Source organism: Necator americanus, chromosome III (assembly GCF_031761385.1).
Source record: "Necator americanus strain Aroian chromosome III, whole genome shotgun sequence".
NCBI classification, from domain to species: Eukaryota; Metazoa; Nematoda; class Chromadorea; order Rhabditida; family Ancylostomatidae; genus Necator; species Necator americanus.
The window spans coordinates 14,511,660-14,528,835 of NC_087373.1; the positions used below are offsets into that span (position 1 = coordinate 14,511,660).

Sequence of the window (17,176 nt, forward strand, 5' to 3'; positions counted from 1 at the left end):
TTTTGTTTAATTCTGCTTCTTGATGTTTAATTCTGATTCTTGATGTTGAGAAGTTTTGTTCTATCGTCAGACAGAACAAAACTTCTCAACATTAAGAATCAAGATAGAACAATGTTTCCCATTAAGCAGAATTAAATAAAAGAAAAACGAAAAAGAAAACAGATACAAACAAAAAAGAAAGAAAACAATAACATATCTAAAATTGCATCATAACAACCTGATCTGGTTTTTTCTTGTTTTCAGATGAAAGGTCGATTCGATTTTATCAACAACACTTTGGTATTTCTTGGAACTGAAGAGCCCCCGGACGAAATCAAGGTGGCGACGAGCCCGACATTACCTGTGACGTTGATTTTTTTGGGAGCAGTTCTTTGTATGGTGAGCTTTTTGCGATCTTTCCTGTTTTTTACTACACGCATACAGATATTTTATATTCCAGATATTGTTTTTCTACCTCGGAAGGTGGTGGTGCAGCAGATGATGGGCGGGATTTGAGTGGTGAGTATGCTTGGATCAATTTATTCTAGTCCTTATTGTTCTTTCACTGTAATCGCACTAAAGAACTTTCTTTCAGGAAAAAGAAAAGAAGAAGAAAAAAGTATTTTTGTTGTGTTATTTTTGTTATCTTTTTGAGTGAAAAATAAAAGCTGTTGAAGAGATTGTGTTCTGTTCTACACTATGAACCAACTTAGGACTTAGGCCCACATAGTAACACATTAGCATGTCCAAAACATGAATATCATCACCAATTAGGAAAGTTAGGAACATTAGGAAAGTATTCAAAGTGTCTCTTTTCTTGTAAGCTGTATTTATATGCTAGCGTGACAAAACAAAGTTCTATGATTACTGATGGACACCGGGGATAGTATTAGAAAATGTAAACTAGAGACAGTAGTGCAGGAATCGACCGCGCGAGCGGAAAGTCGCAGTAGACAGGAATCGTCAGTGCGTCCCTGCCTGACTATTTCGCGCTCTAGTGAGAGGATCGCATGGCCCAACTAGGCGCGCCGCAGCGCAACCGCACCGCCCCAAAAAGTATCATGAGTTGCGGGTATGGATACCGGCACTCCGTCCCTGCCTGTCTGGACTCCACACTCGCATGTGTCATAAGCAATAAGAACAGAAAAAGAAAAAAAAAGAAAAACAAGAAAAAAGAAAACGTACCAAACAAAGAAACTAAGAAAATTAGAGGAAAAAAAGAAGCATCAGCAAATTCATGGTGTTGGACAATACACTCGCAAACGTAAGAGTTATTTAAAACAAAAACTTTAAAAAAAGACCTACCAATCGTTAACGATGGACAGCAGAATTGGAATAGCAGCAGCATGAACTCACCACGCGAATACCACGATGAATACCAGAATAGGAATAGCAGCAGCGTTTAAATCACCGGCTAGATTAGCACTGTCTGTTGTCGCTGTTTTTTGAGTGACGCCGTCGTTATATTGAGGGCGCAGTCCGCAAGTACACTCATTATGAACAGGATGACGAACAATGTGCTTTGGACGTTACTAAGGCACACAGAAATTGGCGAAGAGAGTGTAGAACAATATAGAACACAAAAAAAGGGAACAGTTCTTATCATGATCATACAGTGACACCAGCGCTTTACGGAAATAAGAATGAAAGCGCGCTTTTCAACCTAAGCATCTTATTTTGCGCCTTGTTAGGACTAGTTTATTCATTTTCAAGTAGGGCAGCTATTCCACGAACAGATATGTCAGAAAACTTTGATCATACAACAATATAGAAAAAAAATAAGAGAAGAAATCATAACTAACTAACTAACTAACGTAACTTCGACACGTAGTGTGGGATGATTTATAGGAGAAGAGAAACGAACAAAATACTGGAGTTTATAAGGGTCAAACGATTTCCCCGAATGCAACTGCAAGTGTTGTGCAGGTACATAAATTAAGAAGATAAAGGATGAGTGTTCCTAAAGGTGAAGATCTAATGGAGGATATCGCAACCACTAGCTCAGGTTCGATGATCGTTAACTTGACGAAGAAGAATGACACTTCTTCGGCTGATGTTAACAAGAGGAGGAGTTGGAAATTAAGGACGCTTTTTCAGAGAAACCCACTCTTGCTGACGTTGAAAAATGGGATGCTCACGTGCTTTTGGCTGTCGCCAAACAAAAACTACGGAACGAGAAAGGTAGCAAACACACGTACGTCGGGCATAGGTGGGTTTTTTCACAACGTTATTGAATAAACCTTGATCAATGAGATACAATTTCGTGGACAGTAGCAATGGAAACAAATATAACTAGAGAAGAACGATTGTAAAAAAAAGGCCTTCTATTCAAAAAAAGATCTACTGAGTTGAGAGTGAATGGGCAAAGTCATGCGGGTACGGTTTTGAATGTTGTATTGTAGGCCGAACACGTCAAGCGCGGATAACTCTGCACTTAGCCTTTTCTTTGTCTGTCCCGGTCCTGGGTTTCGTGGCGATGGTGATTACGAGAAGTTCCATTGCAGGATAAGAGAGATGCATTTCTCAGATGTGATCCCTGAAGAGACCGATCCTGTCATTCGTGATTTTTTGATAAGTTCTGTGTTTTCCTTGGCGTGCATGATCTCGAGAGACCCCTGATGCTGAGGTTCAATCTCGACTGATCGAAACACCTGTTTTTATTGTCGAGATGCCTAAACTGGCAACCTTGCATATTGGGCTACATCGTGTTCAATCACGTGTCTCAGAGGGGGATTTTCTGGTGGATGTGAAGATTGTTTCGGTCAGTGATTAAATTAAGTATGTATGAATGCACGACTTGTGCTTAAAGAAAGTGAGTGAGAGAGAGAGAGAGAAAAGAAAATTATTCCTATCTTTTTACAGCAGAACACATCTTTTGGTCTTTTCATTGATGTTGATGCAACTGATGATGGCCGTAGTAGGTGGTGGAGCAGATTCGTTGTGATGGTGGACAACAATAGTCTTCAATACTTCGTATTAAGTGCTGCACTTATGTTATCCATTTGTTTTATAGTACGACTTTTGTTCCATTTGAACGAATACAATCGTTTCAAAAAGGAAATGGAGGCTTTCCGGGCAAGTTTTGATCAGCCGGTTAGTGCTGCCTCTGTGTAGTGTGGTGAGGTGGTAGTAGGAGGAGTAGAATGCTCAGATGTATTATATTTTATATTTTATATTGTGTATTGTATACTATATATTCTATATTGTATTTTGTATGTGTTATGTATATTTTATGTACTTTCTATGTACGTATTGAATGAACAGATATCTAGCCAGATAAAGACGTAAATCTTGCTGCCGCTGTGTTCGATAATTGATGTGGTATTCTTCTCTTTATCTACTTCCATGCTTATGTTTCCACTAGTTCGAATGCCACGTTAATCGTGGCCACGCAGACTTTGTTACCAAGGAGCCCGAAGTAACTGAGAACAGCTCAGATAGAAAAAGATGGAAACACGCAGCATGTCGGAGTCCCGTCAAACTCGACGTGAACGTAAGACAGAACAAGATGCTGAACATAAGCGAATCGGAGACTTAGCCAAGATGCTCATTCCTCGTTGGATAGCATCGAAACGAATTCAAGGATTGACCGTAGAGTTAACGGAAGGTTAGCGGTGATGTGTCGACAGGATAGGTGCAATGCAACCGTGCAGCATTACCCGATCTACTCAATTCCGATTTAGATGTGTACTACCCGAAACCAGAGTGGGATAGTTACCACTACTGCGTAATGTGCGGCGCTCATGGAAGATTTCGTCTAGCGCAACACATACTAAGGAAACATCCGGATCTTAGTCACAGAAGCGATGAATTTAAGGTGAGGGCAGAATTGGTGCAACATTGCAGGGTGCGACGCAATAAGATACGAACCTAAACGAAGCGATGGGAATAGATGATGTTGCAGGTGGTGGAACAAGTAAGCCGTGGAATAACGGAAAGGATGAAGAAAGCGTCGATAGATATGCACAAGGTTCTGGCGCCAGCTACTAGTAGAGAATACCGCATTTACAGAGAAATTTTCGAACAACTACGCGAGTGCGGAATCCCCGTAAAAGGAGTGAGTGGATTTAGTTGTTGGTTTTTTTTTCTCTCTTAAACATTCTGAATTAGAATGTATTCGTTGTAGCAGTACTTACGCAATTTCATTTCAGAGTTACGAGGAACCTGATGTAGTGACGCCGGTGCAGACGCAAGATCAGATGTTGAAGGTGATGACAGATTTGAGAGATCAAATAGTACGTCAGATAGGCGCGGATTTCACCAACGAACCAGGGCCGTCTGGAGTCGAATCACAAGCCGCTCTTCCCAGTGTCATCGTTAAGGTAGGCGATGCGATGAGATGCCGATCGGCTCATATTCACAGCGTAATGTAGGTAGCTTAGATGTGTGCGTATGTTAGAGCTTTGCTAGTTTAGGAACAACCTGGACCAACATGTCCACCCACATGGTCCGCTCCCCTTATACCACGATGCAGGCAGTATCGAGTACCTGACGATCCCGATTACATCGGTATCGATCGACTTTTCAGAGTAGTCATGTAAACGTTTATATGCATTTGCACGTATAGGAGGTGCAAAAGTGGACAAGCAGTTCACGAGTCCCCCATGTAAGGAATTGATGTTTGCGCACCAGTGGGACGATTTCAAGGACGGGTATACGGAACAACGCTTCAACGTACCCAATTCTCTGCAGACTTCCCAAGGTTCTTTCTTTCTCTTTCTTTCTTTCTTTCTTTCATTCTTTCTTTCTTTCTTTCTTTCTTTCTTTCTTTCTTTCTTTCTTTCTCTCTCTCTCTCTCTCTCTCTCTCTCTCTCTCTCTCTCTGATCGTGTCCACTCTACCGAAATGTGTCCTGCTCATATGGATGTGCGCCTGTGTGTTTTGTTTTGTTTGGATATGTGTGTATGTATGTATATATGAATGTTTATAAATGTATATGCATCTATACAAATATATACGTATTAAATTCTGTCTTTTTTTTCGCTTGGATGGAGCACGCTGATAACGAATTGAAATTTTGGAGGAAATTACGTGCTCAAGATCATCCACTATTCCAACGGTATAGGGAATACCTGGAGTCGATTATGGTGAGTACCGCATAGTTATGTAGTTACGCGGATCGCCTCACATCTTCATTTTTTACACATTATTTTTTATACATATCCATATACGTAATTGACGGTAATAAGTGTGATAGTGACTTCGTGAACGTAGATAATACCTGTGGACGGAGGATCAAGCATGGAGATTGAGAATAAGGGACGTGCAACATACGTGTCTTATTTGTGCCGCTTCATGTTAGTTGCGATGCGATCAAGACGAAGGTATGCTCTTCGGTTCAACTATTTGCTTGATGGATGAATGTAGCTGACAGTATTCTCTTTTTAGACTTGGTCGAATCGTCACGATGGACGATGCGATCTTTTCGTCCGGTATACTGCTATCGTTCTTCGAAACAATACAAAAAGCCAAGGTCCCAGTAACAACCAGGAAGGGGTTTATTAAAGCGTTAAGCACATGGTACCACTTTTTGCTGCTTGTCCTCAATACTGGTAAGCAGTAGGATTTCCGCGGCACAACTGAGACAAGTGGATGGCAACTGTTCTTAGCTCGATTTCGTTTCAGGTATGGGACAGCAACGTTTGGCTGAAGTGGAGCAGGCGAGATATCGTGTGAAAGATATTTTGGATAGGATGAAAGGAGAGGAAAAAATCCAAGTTTCTTTTCGTGGAGTGTTGCCAAGAAGACAACGAAAAGTACTGAGCAGTAGTGCTCTGCGACACGTATGTGCGTAGTCGGATATCACAGAATTTTTAGGCAGAGACGTTGTACTGTGTAGTTCGCATGATCGTAACTCACAACCGAGTGCTCAATGCGATGAGGGAGATATACAGCGAATTCGCCGACACTCATAACCTAGAGCGAAGAGAATACAACTATTTTATGGGGTGCGTAGAAATTACAAGCTGTAGTACAGCGCTAAGATGATGTAGACACCACAGTTTTCACTACTATCGGATCGAGTCGAACTTTTTTAGAGCTCTTATGGCGTACATTGTGCACTGCAATACTGCGAGGAACGAGTGCATCTACAAGATGATGTACGGCTCTATATATCCTCCGTCCGACCGTGAGCCGTCAGAAACTGGGCTTCAGAAGAAATCGATAACGAGAAGAGATGGTGTAATGGAAGATTATTGGGTGGGTTGTTTACAAAAGTTTGCCAGTGGTATGTCATATTAGGTGGTTGCAGTGGTACCGTAGCGAAACGTATGCTATCTTCTATAGGTTGGCGTGTACGGGAAAGGAAAGACAGCGGAAAGAATACGCGAAGAAAGCACCTATCGAGGGAATTTTTTCGTCATCGATGAGGTGTCGCGGTTGTTGGTTGAAATGTACACCAGAATGCGTGAATGGTATGTATGTATGTATGTATGTTTGTGTGTATGTGTATGTGTGTGTGTTTGTGCGTACAGCGCACGGTTCTTTACTCGCTTCACTTGTTAGCTCGTTTTCAGGGTAGCTGAACGTAATGAAATCCGTCTAGCAAGTATTAAACAACCCGATTCACCGTTCTTCCTTAGTTGGTTCGGTCGAGCAGTGTCGCGATCGATGGTCCCAAGACTAATGAGGAGATTTTTTACAAATTCTGGTTGTGATAGTCTAAATATCTCCTGTAACACGGTAAGTAGTTGCGCATTTCGAAAATCGAAAAAAATATGGCACGATAATGATGAGTATGTTGAACGTTTTTACGCTTACAGTCAAGACATCAGACAGCCAGGTTGCAATACGAACGATACTTGGAGAAATCGTATCGAAATCAACAAATGCCAGGTGTAGATACGGAATGTGCTATTCTAGCAGGCATGTACAGTCTCTAGCAACCGTAGCTGTGGCCTTTTTGAAGGATACGCCATTGAAGGTCACAAACCGTTAACTCAACTACTGAACTATAACGATAGCTACATCTCTGCCTGTGCGATAGCTTACAGTCGCCTAAAGAAGTATGCGGATCGTGAAGCAAGGAAAAATGCGGATATCATCGAAAGAGTGAGGTCAATGGTGAAGATCGTGAAGTATGTGCTTTTATGCGTTTGTATGTGCGTATCATCGCAGCAGCATTACATCACATAGATCGCCATTTTCAGCTTGAAGGAAGAGTTGACGCGTGAACAGGAAGAAGCTGAAATAGGCGAGGATCTAGAAACACCTGAAAGTGTGGCGGCGGCAACGGCAGCAGCAGCAACAGACGACGGCGAAACAACGTCACTGTCTTCAGCGGAGGGAAGTGATTATGAAGCAACAGCTGTGTCTGCAAGAGGTATGTGATAGGCGTCGGATCTCATCGGCGGTATTGCACTGTATGCAACACATGATGTGGTGCTGATGGCCGTGTACAACAGGTTACGCAGTATGTCTTTATTTATGTGTATTTATGTGTTTAGAACACACTCGCAGCACATCACCACAATTGTTGAGAAGATCTGCGCGACAACAGAAGCGAATGCGAAAAGGTGAGGTTGAGGCAGTGCTCATTACATTTTTATGTGTAATAATTGTAAAAATTCTATGAATGTATAAATATATTACACCAACACCACCACTATCATGTTATTATTATAGATCCATACACGTTTGAAGTTGAAACGGAAGGAGTAGGAGAAGCAGGAGCACTTGAGAGAAGCAGCTCTTCATCCACTGCTTCCTCTTCACCATTGGTGCGACGAAGAAAATATCCACCAGTGAAAGGGGAAAGTAGTAGAAGCGCGCAGCTATCCGCCGGCGGTGATTACAGGATCGATGAGGAACCAGTATCAATGCTTGTGGATCCAGACGAACTGGCGTTCGAAAGTGTGGAGCCCAGTGCAGCCGAGCTCGGCGAGGACGCAGCTCGACGAGATCAGTTAAGAAAGACGTGTAGGAGGACGGACACCGAGTTTGTTGCAGAGAAGCCGGTTAAACGTATAGGTAAATGATCAAATTATTTATTGAGAATAGAGTTCATTTACCATTGAGTTTCTGTGTAGACATAGACGTATATAGCTCATCCGCTAACACACAACAAATAAGATTCTCTTTAGTAATCGACGACGAAGACGACGAGGAGGACGACGACGATGAGAAAGAGGAGTATGAAACCGGGACTGATAGCCAAGTCACTGACGATCGTCGAACATTTGCTTCGCCTTCCTCACTGCTGCCATCACCACCCGAAGTCGGACCTGAGAAATCCGACGATGGTGGCGACGGCAGCGGCAGCAATGGCGGTGATGACAGTGGTGATAGCAGCAACTCGACATCCGATAGACTTGTAATTGTCGATGAGCCAGCAAAAGGAACAGCGCCACCAACATCATCAACGCCACAATCATTAGCCATAACAGCAGCGGCGGCGAACTCACAACTCACTGAGTCCACACAACGTGAGAACATTTACTGAAATACACGCTCTCTCAACTGTAGTAACAATTCACTAAACTATTGATCACTTAAACATATGCATATATGTGTGTAGGCGAAATTCAGTTTAGGGCAAGAAGTGGTAGACGTTGTTACCGTGCGGTTGCAGCAATTAAACGCTACTGAATACACGGGCGGTCTAACGTCGTTCTCAACGGATTTCGAACGAAGGGATTTCTTGCGACGAAGGCAGCAAGTACCAATACAGGCTCGTTTATTCACTAACGTATTTCTCGCTGTGCAACAGAAGCAGAGTCGTCGTGTTTAGGACTTTCCATGGGTAGAAATAAGAGAAATTCCTAGTATTGGTGGAAGAGGAGTGTTCGCCAAAGTCCCAATCCCAAAGGATTCCGTTGTCTGTGACTACCGGTACGTTAAGGTAGTGGTCGTCGTCATGGTCGTTTTAGTTTGCTCATCCATCTTCTTTTAAAGTGGACTGGTGAAAAATTTAAAAGAAGTCGACGAGATGCTTACGACATTGACAACCGAGCGACGGAAATATGTAGAGGCGTATTTAGTGCAATATACAGGCAGGTGATTTTGTTCAGCTGGCCAGTATATATATATATATATATATATATATATATACGTATATATTATTCAGTATATATATATACTGACTTATATAAATATGAATAAATGAATTTATATATATATATAAATTATATATATATATATGTTATATATATATATATATATAGTGGTTTCAGTTCGTGAATCTGGAGAAATGTACCAGCACGCAATACTCGCTCATGAGCCAACGTACAAAGGAACAGTTACTATTGGAAGGCTTTTGAATCACAGTTCGAAACATCCCAATTTAGCGAATCACGTTTATACGACACTCATCGAAGGAAGGCTCGATTCAATGGTGTACTTTAGAGCGATACGAGAGATCAAGGTTCGTGGTGGCAGCATCGGTCTTTTCGCTGTCTATCCTCTAGAAAGCTGGCATAATTTTAGGTAGGCGAACAGCTGCTGTGGGATTACGGAAAGCAGTACAATAAAGAGTTTTTGCGGAAGAAATGTATCTGTAATGTGTGCGATCCACAGCTAGTCGAAGGTAGGTATCGCGTAGTTTTCGTTTCGCCGTAAACATCAAAACTACCGTCATATTTCCGATACAGAGTCAACCGCTTGCCTCAAGCCATTAACAACCACGGAAGTGGCCACCGCCAAACTTGAAGCGAAGGCAGAGCCGTGGAGTGGTGATCCATCGTTGTCCCAGCAAGTGTTCGGATCTGCACTACGCCGTGCACCCTTCGGTGTTCGTGATCTGTTGTTATCGGCGGCACGTAAAGCAGGAGCTGGAGGTTTTCTTCTCGAAGACGTAGGAGGCGATGCGTTTACAGCATACGCACGGAGCCGAAATGTGGTGTTTGGTGTGTCAGGGGTGAGCATAATATGATAGATATGATATGATATGATATATATATATATATATATTATATACCAGTACAAAACATATTTAGGAAGAACACTTCACTGCTGACATAACGGTACCACCAGATTGCACAAACAATCTTTGTCGTATGTTGTTGGCTGCATACAAGGACGCGTACAGACGGAGAAACGCAGTGATTCTAATCCTGAAACGTATGGATCGCGATCGTCACCCAGCTGTATTACTGCTCGGTCCTCGCCTGCCCGTATCGTCGAAACAGCGCTACAGCTGTTGCCTCGCCTACGTTGGACATAATGACAAAGTGTACCCTGTGGTAAGTTGCGTTACTCGTATCACGTCCCGGTTGTGTGTGTGTGTGTGTGTGTGTGTGTGTGTGTGTGTGTGTGTGTGTGTGTGTGTGTGTGTGTGTGTGTGTGTGTGTGTGTGTGTGGTGGTGGGTGGTGGTGAAAAGGTTTGCAGAGATTGTAGGATGCACATATTTCAACATGTTTTTGTTTTCCAGAAACGGCAGACAATCGGAACGAGTTCACGGCAACCGATAGATGCCGAGTACAGAGCTGGAACATTGCTACACTTTCCTACTCTTTCCGATTTCCCGCCCTTATCGGTGTTGCTGGCAAGATGTATGCGCGAAAGTCTGCAGAACGTGATAAATTTTTTAAATAAATCTGAACATCAAGAATGATAAATTAAAAATAAACATTACCCGTTTATTCTTTCACATCGTACGCAACAATTCACGTCTTGCACAAACAGACACACAGACACACAGGCACAAAGGCACACACGCATTCGTGATCTCTTCACGTCTCTCGGTTTTTTACGCGCTTACGGCTGCTTCTCCTCCAATCAAACGCTACGGTTACAATGAACTGAGCTCAGTAGCTCTTAGCGCTCACGAACCGTGTACGCCGTGTGCAACGATAAGGAGAGGATAAAGATTTGAATAATGAATCGCTTGAAAAAAAAAACTTGTTGTTACTTTGTGAGAAACAGCTACGATCCCTTGACTCATCCAACACGAGACATATCTGTTTGAGTGGGTATCCTCAGGCTACTGCACATATTTCTGGTAACAATGTCGGCGCGCAATGTTTATGTCTAGTCGCACAAACTTTAGTGTTGAAAAAGGTAGATATGTCCTAAAAGGATCTTCCGGCATGTCTCAATCCGATCGTTTCTCCATCGGGCAGCTATACGCGTGATCAGCGTCGTCAAGAACCCCCACTGCCCTGTCTAAGGTACAACAAGGTGCCCTGAGGGCAACTTCTATCCGTCTCCCCATGCACCCATACTCAACCGGTCGCATACAGCTGTGATCAGCATCATCGAAAATCCCAGTGCCCCAGTTCTCACCGCATTCCTAACGCTCCGAATTCGGGAACAACAAGGTGCCCTAAGGGTATCCTCCATCCGCCTCCCCATGCACCCATACTCAACCGGTCGCATACGACTATGATCAGCGTCATCGAGAACCCCCACCGAACAAATCTCGTCGAAATCCGACCATTCCGAGTGATACGGATAAGCTATAGCCTCAAAGGATTATATAAATCCCTTTATTCGATCTTCAATATCCATTACGCGTCACTCTGTCCAACCCCGAATTTTTCCGCGACGGCCCTTCAGCCGTCTCGAAAAATAAGTTGTGGGCAATTACTTATAGTGGGACACCTCAATGCTATCAGTACTGTTTCGCCGCGCGCGACGTCGCGTCCAAGCCAAAATCGCCTCGAGCGGGAGCGGCCGGCTGCACATGTGGTGCGGCCGGCCTCACAAACGCTTATCCAGTGGAGAGAAGCAGTTTGCGGAGCGCTTCGCGCTTATTTCTTTCCTTGAAGAAACTCATAAACGGAGTCGATTCTATCACATTGAATAAGTCGAGCACGCCGAATCGAATGGCGTCGGTACCGTTTCAATGGCTGCGCTCCTTCCGTGAGAGCCGCAAAAGCGCAGCAATTGGGCGGAAACAAAAAGTCAACGGAATCGCATGAAATTTTTACGAAACATCAGTACTCTTGTGAGAAACATCCACGAAAAATTTCAGCTCAAAATCCTAACTCGCAACTGAGATATGAATTTTTGAATATTTTCGTTAATAAAAAAATTTTAAAAAAAAATCAAAAATAAAAAAATAGAAGACGCGATCTCCCTGCCACGAGTTTTTTCGTTAATAATACCTTATCGCCGTTCTCTTTCGAGTGGCAACGGTATCGACACAGTTCATGCCTGAACAGCGGCCTTTGCGGCCGGCTGCACAAGTTGTGCGGCCGGCCGCACTGCGCTTACCACCGATCTTCGACAATCGCTTTTGCACGCCCATTCCTCCGCGAAGAAACGAAGAAACGGGATCAAATTTTGCACAATACCTTACCAGACCACGCCGGATCGAATGGCGCCGGTCCCGACTCGCTAGCTCCGCCCCTTAAGGTAGAGCCGCAAAAGCGCAGCAATTTGGTGGAAACAAAAACTCAGCGGATTTGGGTGAAATTTTTACCACATATCTGTATTCATGTAAGGAACACACAAAAAAAATTCAGCCTGAAATATTAATCCACAACTGAATTACGAATGTTTAAATAATATTTCAGTAGTAAAAAAAATTAAAAATTTCCTGAACAGATAACTAAATGGTTATCAGCTCCATTCTTCCCCTACATATGACTCCACTATGCATGTTCTTGTTTTTAGTCACAAATCTGACAGCCATTGATCAGCCAGAGAGCTGAGTCATCCAGTCAAATGCCGAGATAGGCTCAGGAAAATTTAATAGTAAAAAAGTCGAAAATTCAGAAGTATAGCAAAAATTATCTGAATATCTTTTGCTTTCCATAAACAGAAGTCAGTTCTCTATCACATGAATATGATCTCGTCCGCATGTGTTCGCTTGCGAAAAACGCTGCGCGTACTATTGGGACTGGACCGCATGCTACGCCTCAATACTGATAATTCTTTTGATTTTCCTCCCATTGGAGGTGGGCCGATCCCTGCAGCAGTGCAACGCTGGGCCGACCCGTGACGAGGTGCGAGCAAGCCCACAACCTCATCCGGTCCCAAAAATCAAATAACCTTAACGAGACTCATTCGAATCTCTATCGAAGGTTAATTCGATAAGAACAGAAACTAAACTTTGATCTTAGCCAAAAGGCCGAGAAGCGATGCGGACAGATGTCGATACCAGGTGCCGCTCGCCTGCTGAGTCGTACCCTCTGCGGGCAACGCAGCGTGATGCGAGATAGGTCGCGTAGGAAACGCAGACACACGTAAGAAATCGCAAAATATGCTCTTCAAACTTTCAGGTCAGCATGTTGGGGTAGTATTCTGGACAGATGGAAAAACTTGAAGTTCACATGAGCGGGATAGACGCACGCTAGAACTCTTCCGACTACCCACTAACCAAGTCATCTCTTTTTTGACATGGGAGCGATCTTCGATGGATTGCTGATGCATCCCAAATTTCAACTTGCGAACTTCGTAGTGTGGTAATACTTCGTATTTTCGTAATTTCGTAGCAATACTTTTCCAATGCTGGATGATGTATTTCCATACCTGCGCTGGTGATTTTTCAACATTTCCTACGTGTGTCAGCGTCCCCTGCGTGAGCATGCGATGTTGCGTTGCCCGCAGAGAGTACGACTCAGCAGGCGAGCGGCACCAGGTATCGACCCCTGTCAGCATCGCTTCTCGGCCTTTTGGCTAAGATCAAAGTTTAGTTTCTGTTCTTATCGAATTAACCTTCGATAGAGATTCGAATGAGTCTCGTTAAGGTTATTTGATTTTTGGGACCGGATGAGGTCGTGGGCTTGCTCGCACCTCGTCACGGGTCGGCCCAGCGTTGCACTGCTGCAGGGATCGGCCCACCTCCAACGGGAGGAAAATGAAGAAAATGCTCAGCAGTGGGCGGTAACATGTGGTTCAGTCTTTCAAGATTTGGATCTTCAGGTTCTTATTCTCTAAATCGAGCAACAACACACAGATCCTACAGTGGAGAATGAGTGAAAGGGAATTGGAATGGATGATGTTGTTCTGGAACTGTTGCATCCACCAGCATTGTTGTTTCCTCTGCACTTTAAATACGCCGCGCGAATATTTTTCAGCTTCAAGTTGTTCTCCCAAATTTCGTTGTACCCTTTCTATGGTTGCCGCAGACATCGTGCTTATCACAGGATTTTTGGTGTTTTTCTTCTGCAGTGCATGTCTGATGCTGGAATTTCTTCAAAAATCTGGTGAAGCTGCATGCACAGCTTCCGCCATAGTTAATTCCACATTGCGGATGTTCTGCAATAAGAGTATAGCGAGTTTTTTTTTGTTGAAACATGGGTGGCGCGTTTTTTTTTTCCGAAACGTGGTTCTCACTGGCATGACGTGATGTATTTTTGATCGACCAATCCAATATCGATGTCCTTATTGGATCAGGGAAATGTTGAAAAGAAAAAAAAAACTTTCTATAAAATCCAAAGAATGTTTGGTATTAAGGCATGTTAGAAGAATTTAAGAAATAGAATTTGCAAAAATGTGGAATGAGGTGATAACTCAGGAACAAGCTGGGCTGACAGCCAAATATGCTTTGATTTGTTTATAAAATAATTGGTGTTTAGTGCATAGTTACTCATTTCATCTGCTTCGATGTTGGGTTGTATCGCACAGTGAACGGAGAGTGATGTATTGTGCCCCGGAGATGCATCATACGAACTCTGCGAAGCATGCGACTTTTGCATTCTTGTGATAGCAAGTGTGTGCTGCATACGGTGTGCAGCGAAGCTTGTTGACGAAAGCCTCTTGGGTGGCCGCGATCTTCCTGGGTGTAGAGAATCACTCGGGGGAGGAAGTGGATAGTAGCTGATTTGGGGCAATGCTCTTCCGATGTGCATCTACAGGGTGCGCCACAGGTATGGTCACTTTTTTGCGCGTGAATTCTGTTTTTCTCTGTAATTTTTTCATCTTCTTATTTTTTATTTCGAATTCTGCGAATCGTCTTTTATCCATATGTGTTGATTTTTTGTTTTCAAAGTTGTTTTTTTCAGCGAGAGTAAAGCCTTGAAATAAAAGGAGCGCAATATTGGATCGTAGAACCGCCGGCCTTTCTCCTCCCAACATCGCTGCATGCTGGAATTGCAGAAAAACGTTCTATCGTTGTGAAGAGCGTTATTCTCTGGATGATCGTCTCCTATCTTGTTCTCCGGCACCTGCGGCTTCAAGCCGTCTACGAAAAATCGTGAAACAGCGGATTGAACGGAACCCTTGTCGCAGCATGAGAAAAATGGCATACGAGCTCAATAAGAATAGTTATTCGTAATCACATAGGACTATTTCCCTATAAATTCCGTCAGTTGCACGGATCGACTCCCACACAGAAGGAAAGAAGAAGGGAAAAATCTCCAGGACTCCTGGTACGGACGAACCATTGCGTGACGCTCCTACCCGACGAGAAACTTTTTTTTCAGTTGAATAGCCTATCGCGGCATCTCCGCGAGATAGAACTTCTCATGACGTCCCTTAAAGATTTTAAAGGAAGCAGCGTCCTTTAAATTCTTTTTCTGTTCAGGAACCATATCCCTTTAGATTCTCAGTATTAGAAAGATTCTCAGTATTAGAAAGACGGGTCCATTCCTTCATCCTTTTCCCAACATTCGTTTATTTTCGTTGTTTTTTTTTTGTTCGTAATTGTTTATGTTATGTCATTGTATTGTATTTTTTTACTTTTTAATTACCCATGGTTGAGGTGCCACTATATAAAGCATTACCGATTACTGGTCAAGGCGTGTGGCAGAAGGAAGTCCAGAAGAATCCTGTTTATTCTACCAAATCCCGTTTATAGCCTTTTAACCGCCAAAATACGCGGTTATTGGCTAAAAATGGGAAAGATGCGGATGGGAACGGAAAAATAATCTCATCCAGTTTCTGTGATGCGCTGGAGTTTGCGCCACAGAAAGAACATCATTGCTTTTTGTTGAGAAGGTGCCTAGGTCAATACAGATATCTGCCTTAACGACGGATGGTCCTTCTGATGAAAGCTTCGCTGATCTTAAAAACAATTTAAAAATTCAACAGGATGCTGCACCCGCTCACAAGTCGAAAAAGACACAGGAATGGTGCGGGAACAATGTTCCCATTTTCATTTCTGCGTCTGGAAGGCCGGCAAATTCACCAGATTTGAATGTTGTGGACGATTTCACTTGGACTATTCTGGAGGAAAAAGCATTCGCTGAAAGGCTTACTACTTTTCAAAGCCTGAAATTCACGACAGAAAAAGAATGGAAAGAAATTCCACGAGCAATTCTGCGGTACGCCACAGAGTAGTTCTGCTCTGAGCGTCTGAAAGTTGTTAGTCGTGCCAATGGAGGTCATATTGAATAGAAACAACTTTTTTTTGTTGATTAGATTATTAGTAAATTATTATCAAAGTTTTACTGCTTTTTGATCAATTTCGCATAAATAATTCGGCTTTTATCGGTTGACCATATTTATGGCGCACCTTGTAGTAGAGCACGTTTCCCAATTTATCTGAATTGTTTTCTTTTTTTTGTAAAGCTTACGAAACTTTTATTTACATCAATTATAGCGTTTAGAAATCGTTTTTTTTTTTTTTTTTGGTCCAAGTGCCTAAAGCACAACAACTCTAACCGTCTAATTTAGCCAAGCGAAGTTAAAACATTAGTTGATTTTCTTCATATATCACTAGAGACAAACTCCTGGGATGATATGGCCGATTATGATCGTAAATCACAATCGGAGATCTACAAGAGAATATGGAAGGAAGGAACATACAACAGAAAAGCCTCCCACAGTGCAAAATTGACACAAAAGCGTAAAAAAGCGTATAAAAGCGACCGAACAGCGAAAACTAGAATTGATTCTTTCCTGAGAAAACTAATACTTTCAAAAACGTCAAGTGCAAGCGATTGGTGGTAGGACCGTAATTCCCTCTTTTCTTAGTGTTTCTGAGAACTAAGTCTTTAGTTTGCTTTTCTGGCCCTGAGAGCATTTCTAATCCGAAACATGGTACATGACAAACTCCTTATATCGCTGAAATAACTCGGCCAACTTTTGCTGCGAAGAAGAGCATCGCCCCGAATCAGCTACTATCCACTTCCTCCCCCGAGTGATTCTCTACACCCAGGAAGATCGCGGGCACCCAAGAGGCTTTCGTCAACAAGCTTCGCTGCACACCGTATACAGCACACAATTGCTATCACAAGAATGCAAAAGTCGCATGCTTCGCAGAGTTCGTATGATGCATCTCCGGGGCACAATACATCACTCTCCGTTCACTGTGCGATACAACTCAACATCGAAGCAGATGAAATGAGTAACTATGCACTAAACACCA

At 42.9% G+C, this 17,176-nt stretch overlaps 3 protein-coding genes across 4 annotated transcripts; all 3 read left to right on the top strand.

Annotated features, from left to right (window-relative positions):
- Positions 1-1,929: 1,929 nt before the first annotated feature.
- Positions 1,930-2,923, top strand: RB195_009595 (uncharacterized protein; the record flags this gene model as incomplete). The annotated part of the gene is made up of 3 exons (XM_064190213.1): positions 1,930-1,984; positions 2,077-2,188; positions 2,842-2,923. The coding sequence occupies 3 exons, from the start codon at positions 1,930-1,932 to the stop codon at positions 2,921-2,923; spliced, it is 249 nt and encodes an 82-aa protein (XP_064047796.1).
- RB195_009596 (uncharacterized protein) lies at positions 2,648-3,093 on the top strand (the record flags this gene model as incomplete). The annotated part of the gene is made up of 2 exons (XM_064190214.1): positions 2,648-2,740; positions 2,842-3,093. 2 exons carry the CDS (start codon positions 2,648-2,650, stop codon positions 3,091-3,093), a joined length of 345 nt encoding a protein of 114 aa, XP_064047797.1.
- A 333-nt stretch (positions 3,094-3,426) lies between these two features.
- Positions 3,427-16,146, top strand: RB195_009597 (uncharacterized protein; the record flags this gene model as incomplete). Of its 2 annotated transcripts, XM_064190216.1 has the most annotated exons (29): positions 3,442-3,586; positions 3,663-3,796; positions 3,884-4,036; positions 4,131-4,301; positions 4,395-4,488; positions 4,547-4,653; positions 5,193-5,302; positions 5,367-5,530; positions 5,604-5,734; positions 5,796-5,926; positions 6,017-6,179; positions 6,267-6,394; positions 6,497-6,662; positions 6,743-6,845; positions 6,904-7,057; positions 7,130-7,302; positions 7,427-7,495; positions 7,605-7,949; positions 8,063-8,404; positions 8,513-8,649; positions 8,710-8,810; positions 8,874-8,971; positions 9,152-9,203; positions 9,266-9,314; positions 9,405-9,504; positions 9,569-9,834; positions 9,914-10,159; positions 10,349-10,469; positions 11,248-11,381. In XM_064190216.1, the coding sequence occupies 29 exons, from the start codon at positions 3,442-3,444 to the stop codon at positions 11,379-11,381; spliced, it is 4,287 nt and encodes a 1,428-aa protein (XP_064047799.1). The 2 variants fall into 2 exon arrangements, with proteins under 2 accessions (XP_064047798.1, XP_064047799.1); XM_064190215.1 differs by lacking the exons at positions 10,349-10,469; positions 11,248-11,381 and adding exons at positions 5,019-5,065; positions 15,823-16,146 and having other exon boundaries at positions 3,427-3,586; positions 4,547-4,681; positions 9,152-9,342.
- Between the last annotated feature and the right edge of the window lie 1,030 nt (positions 16,147-17,176).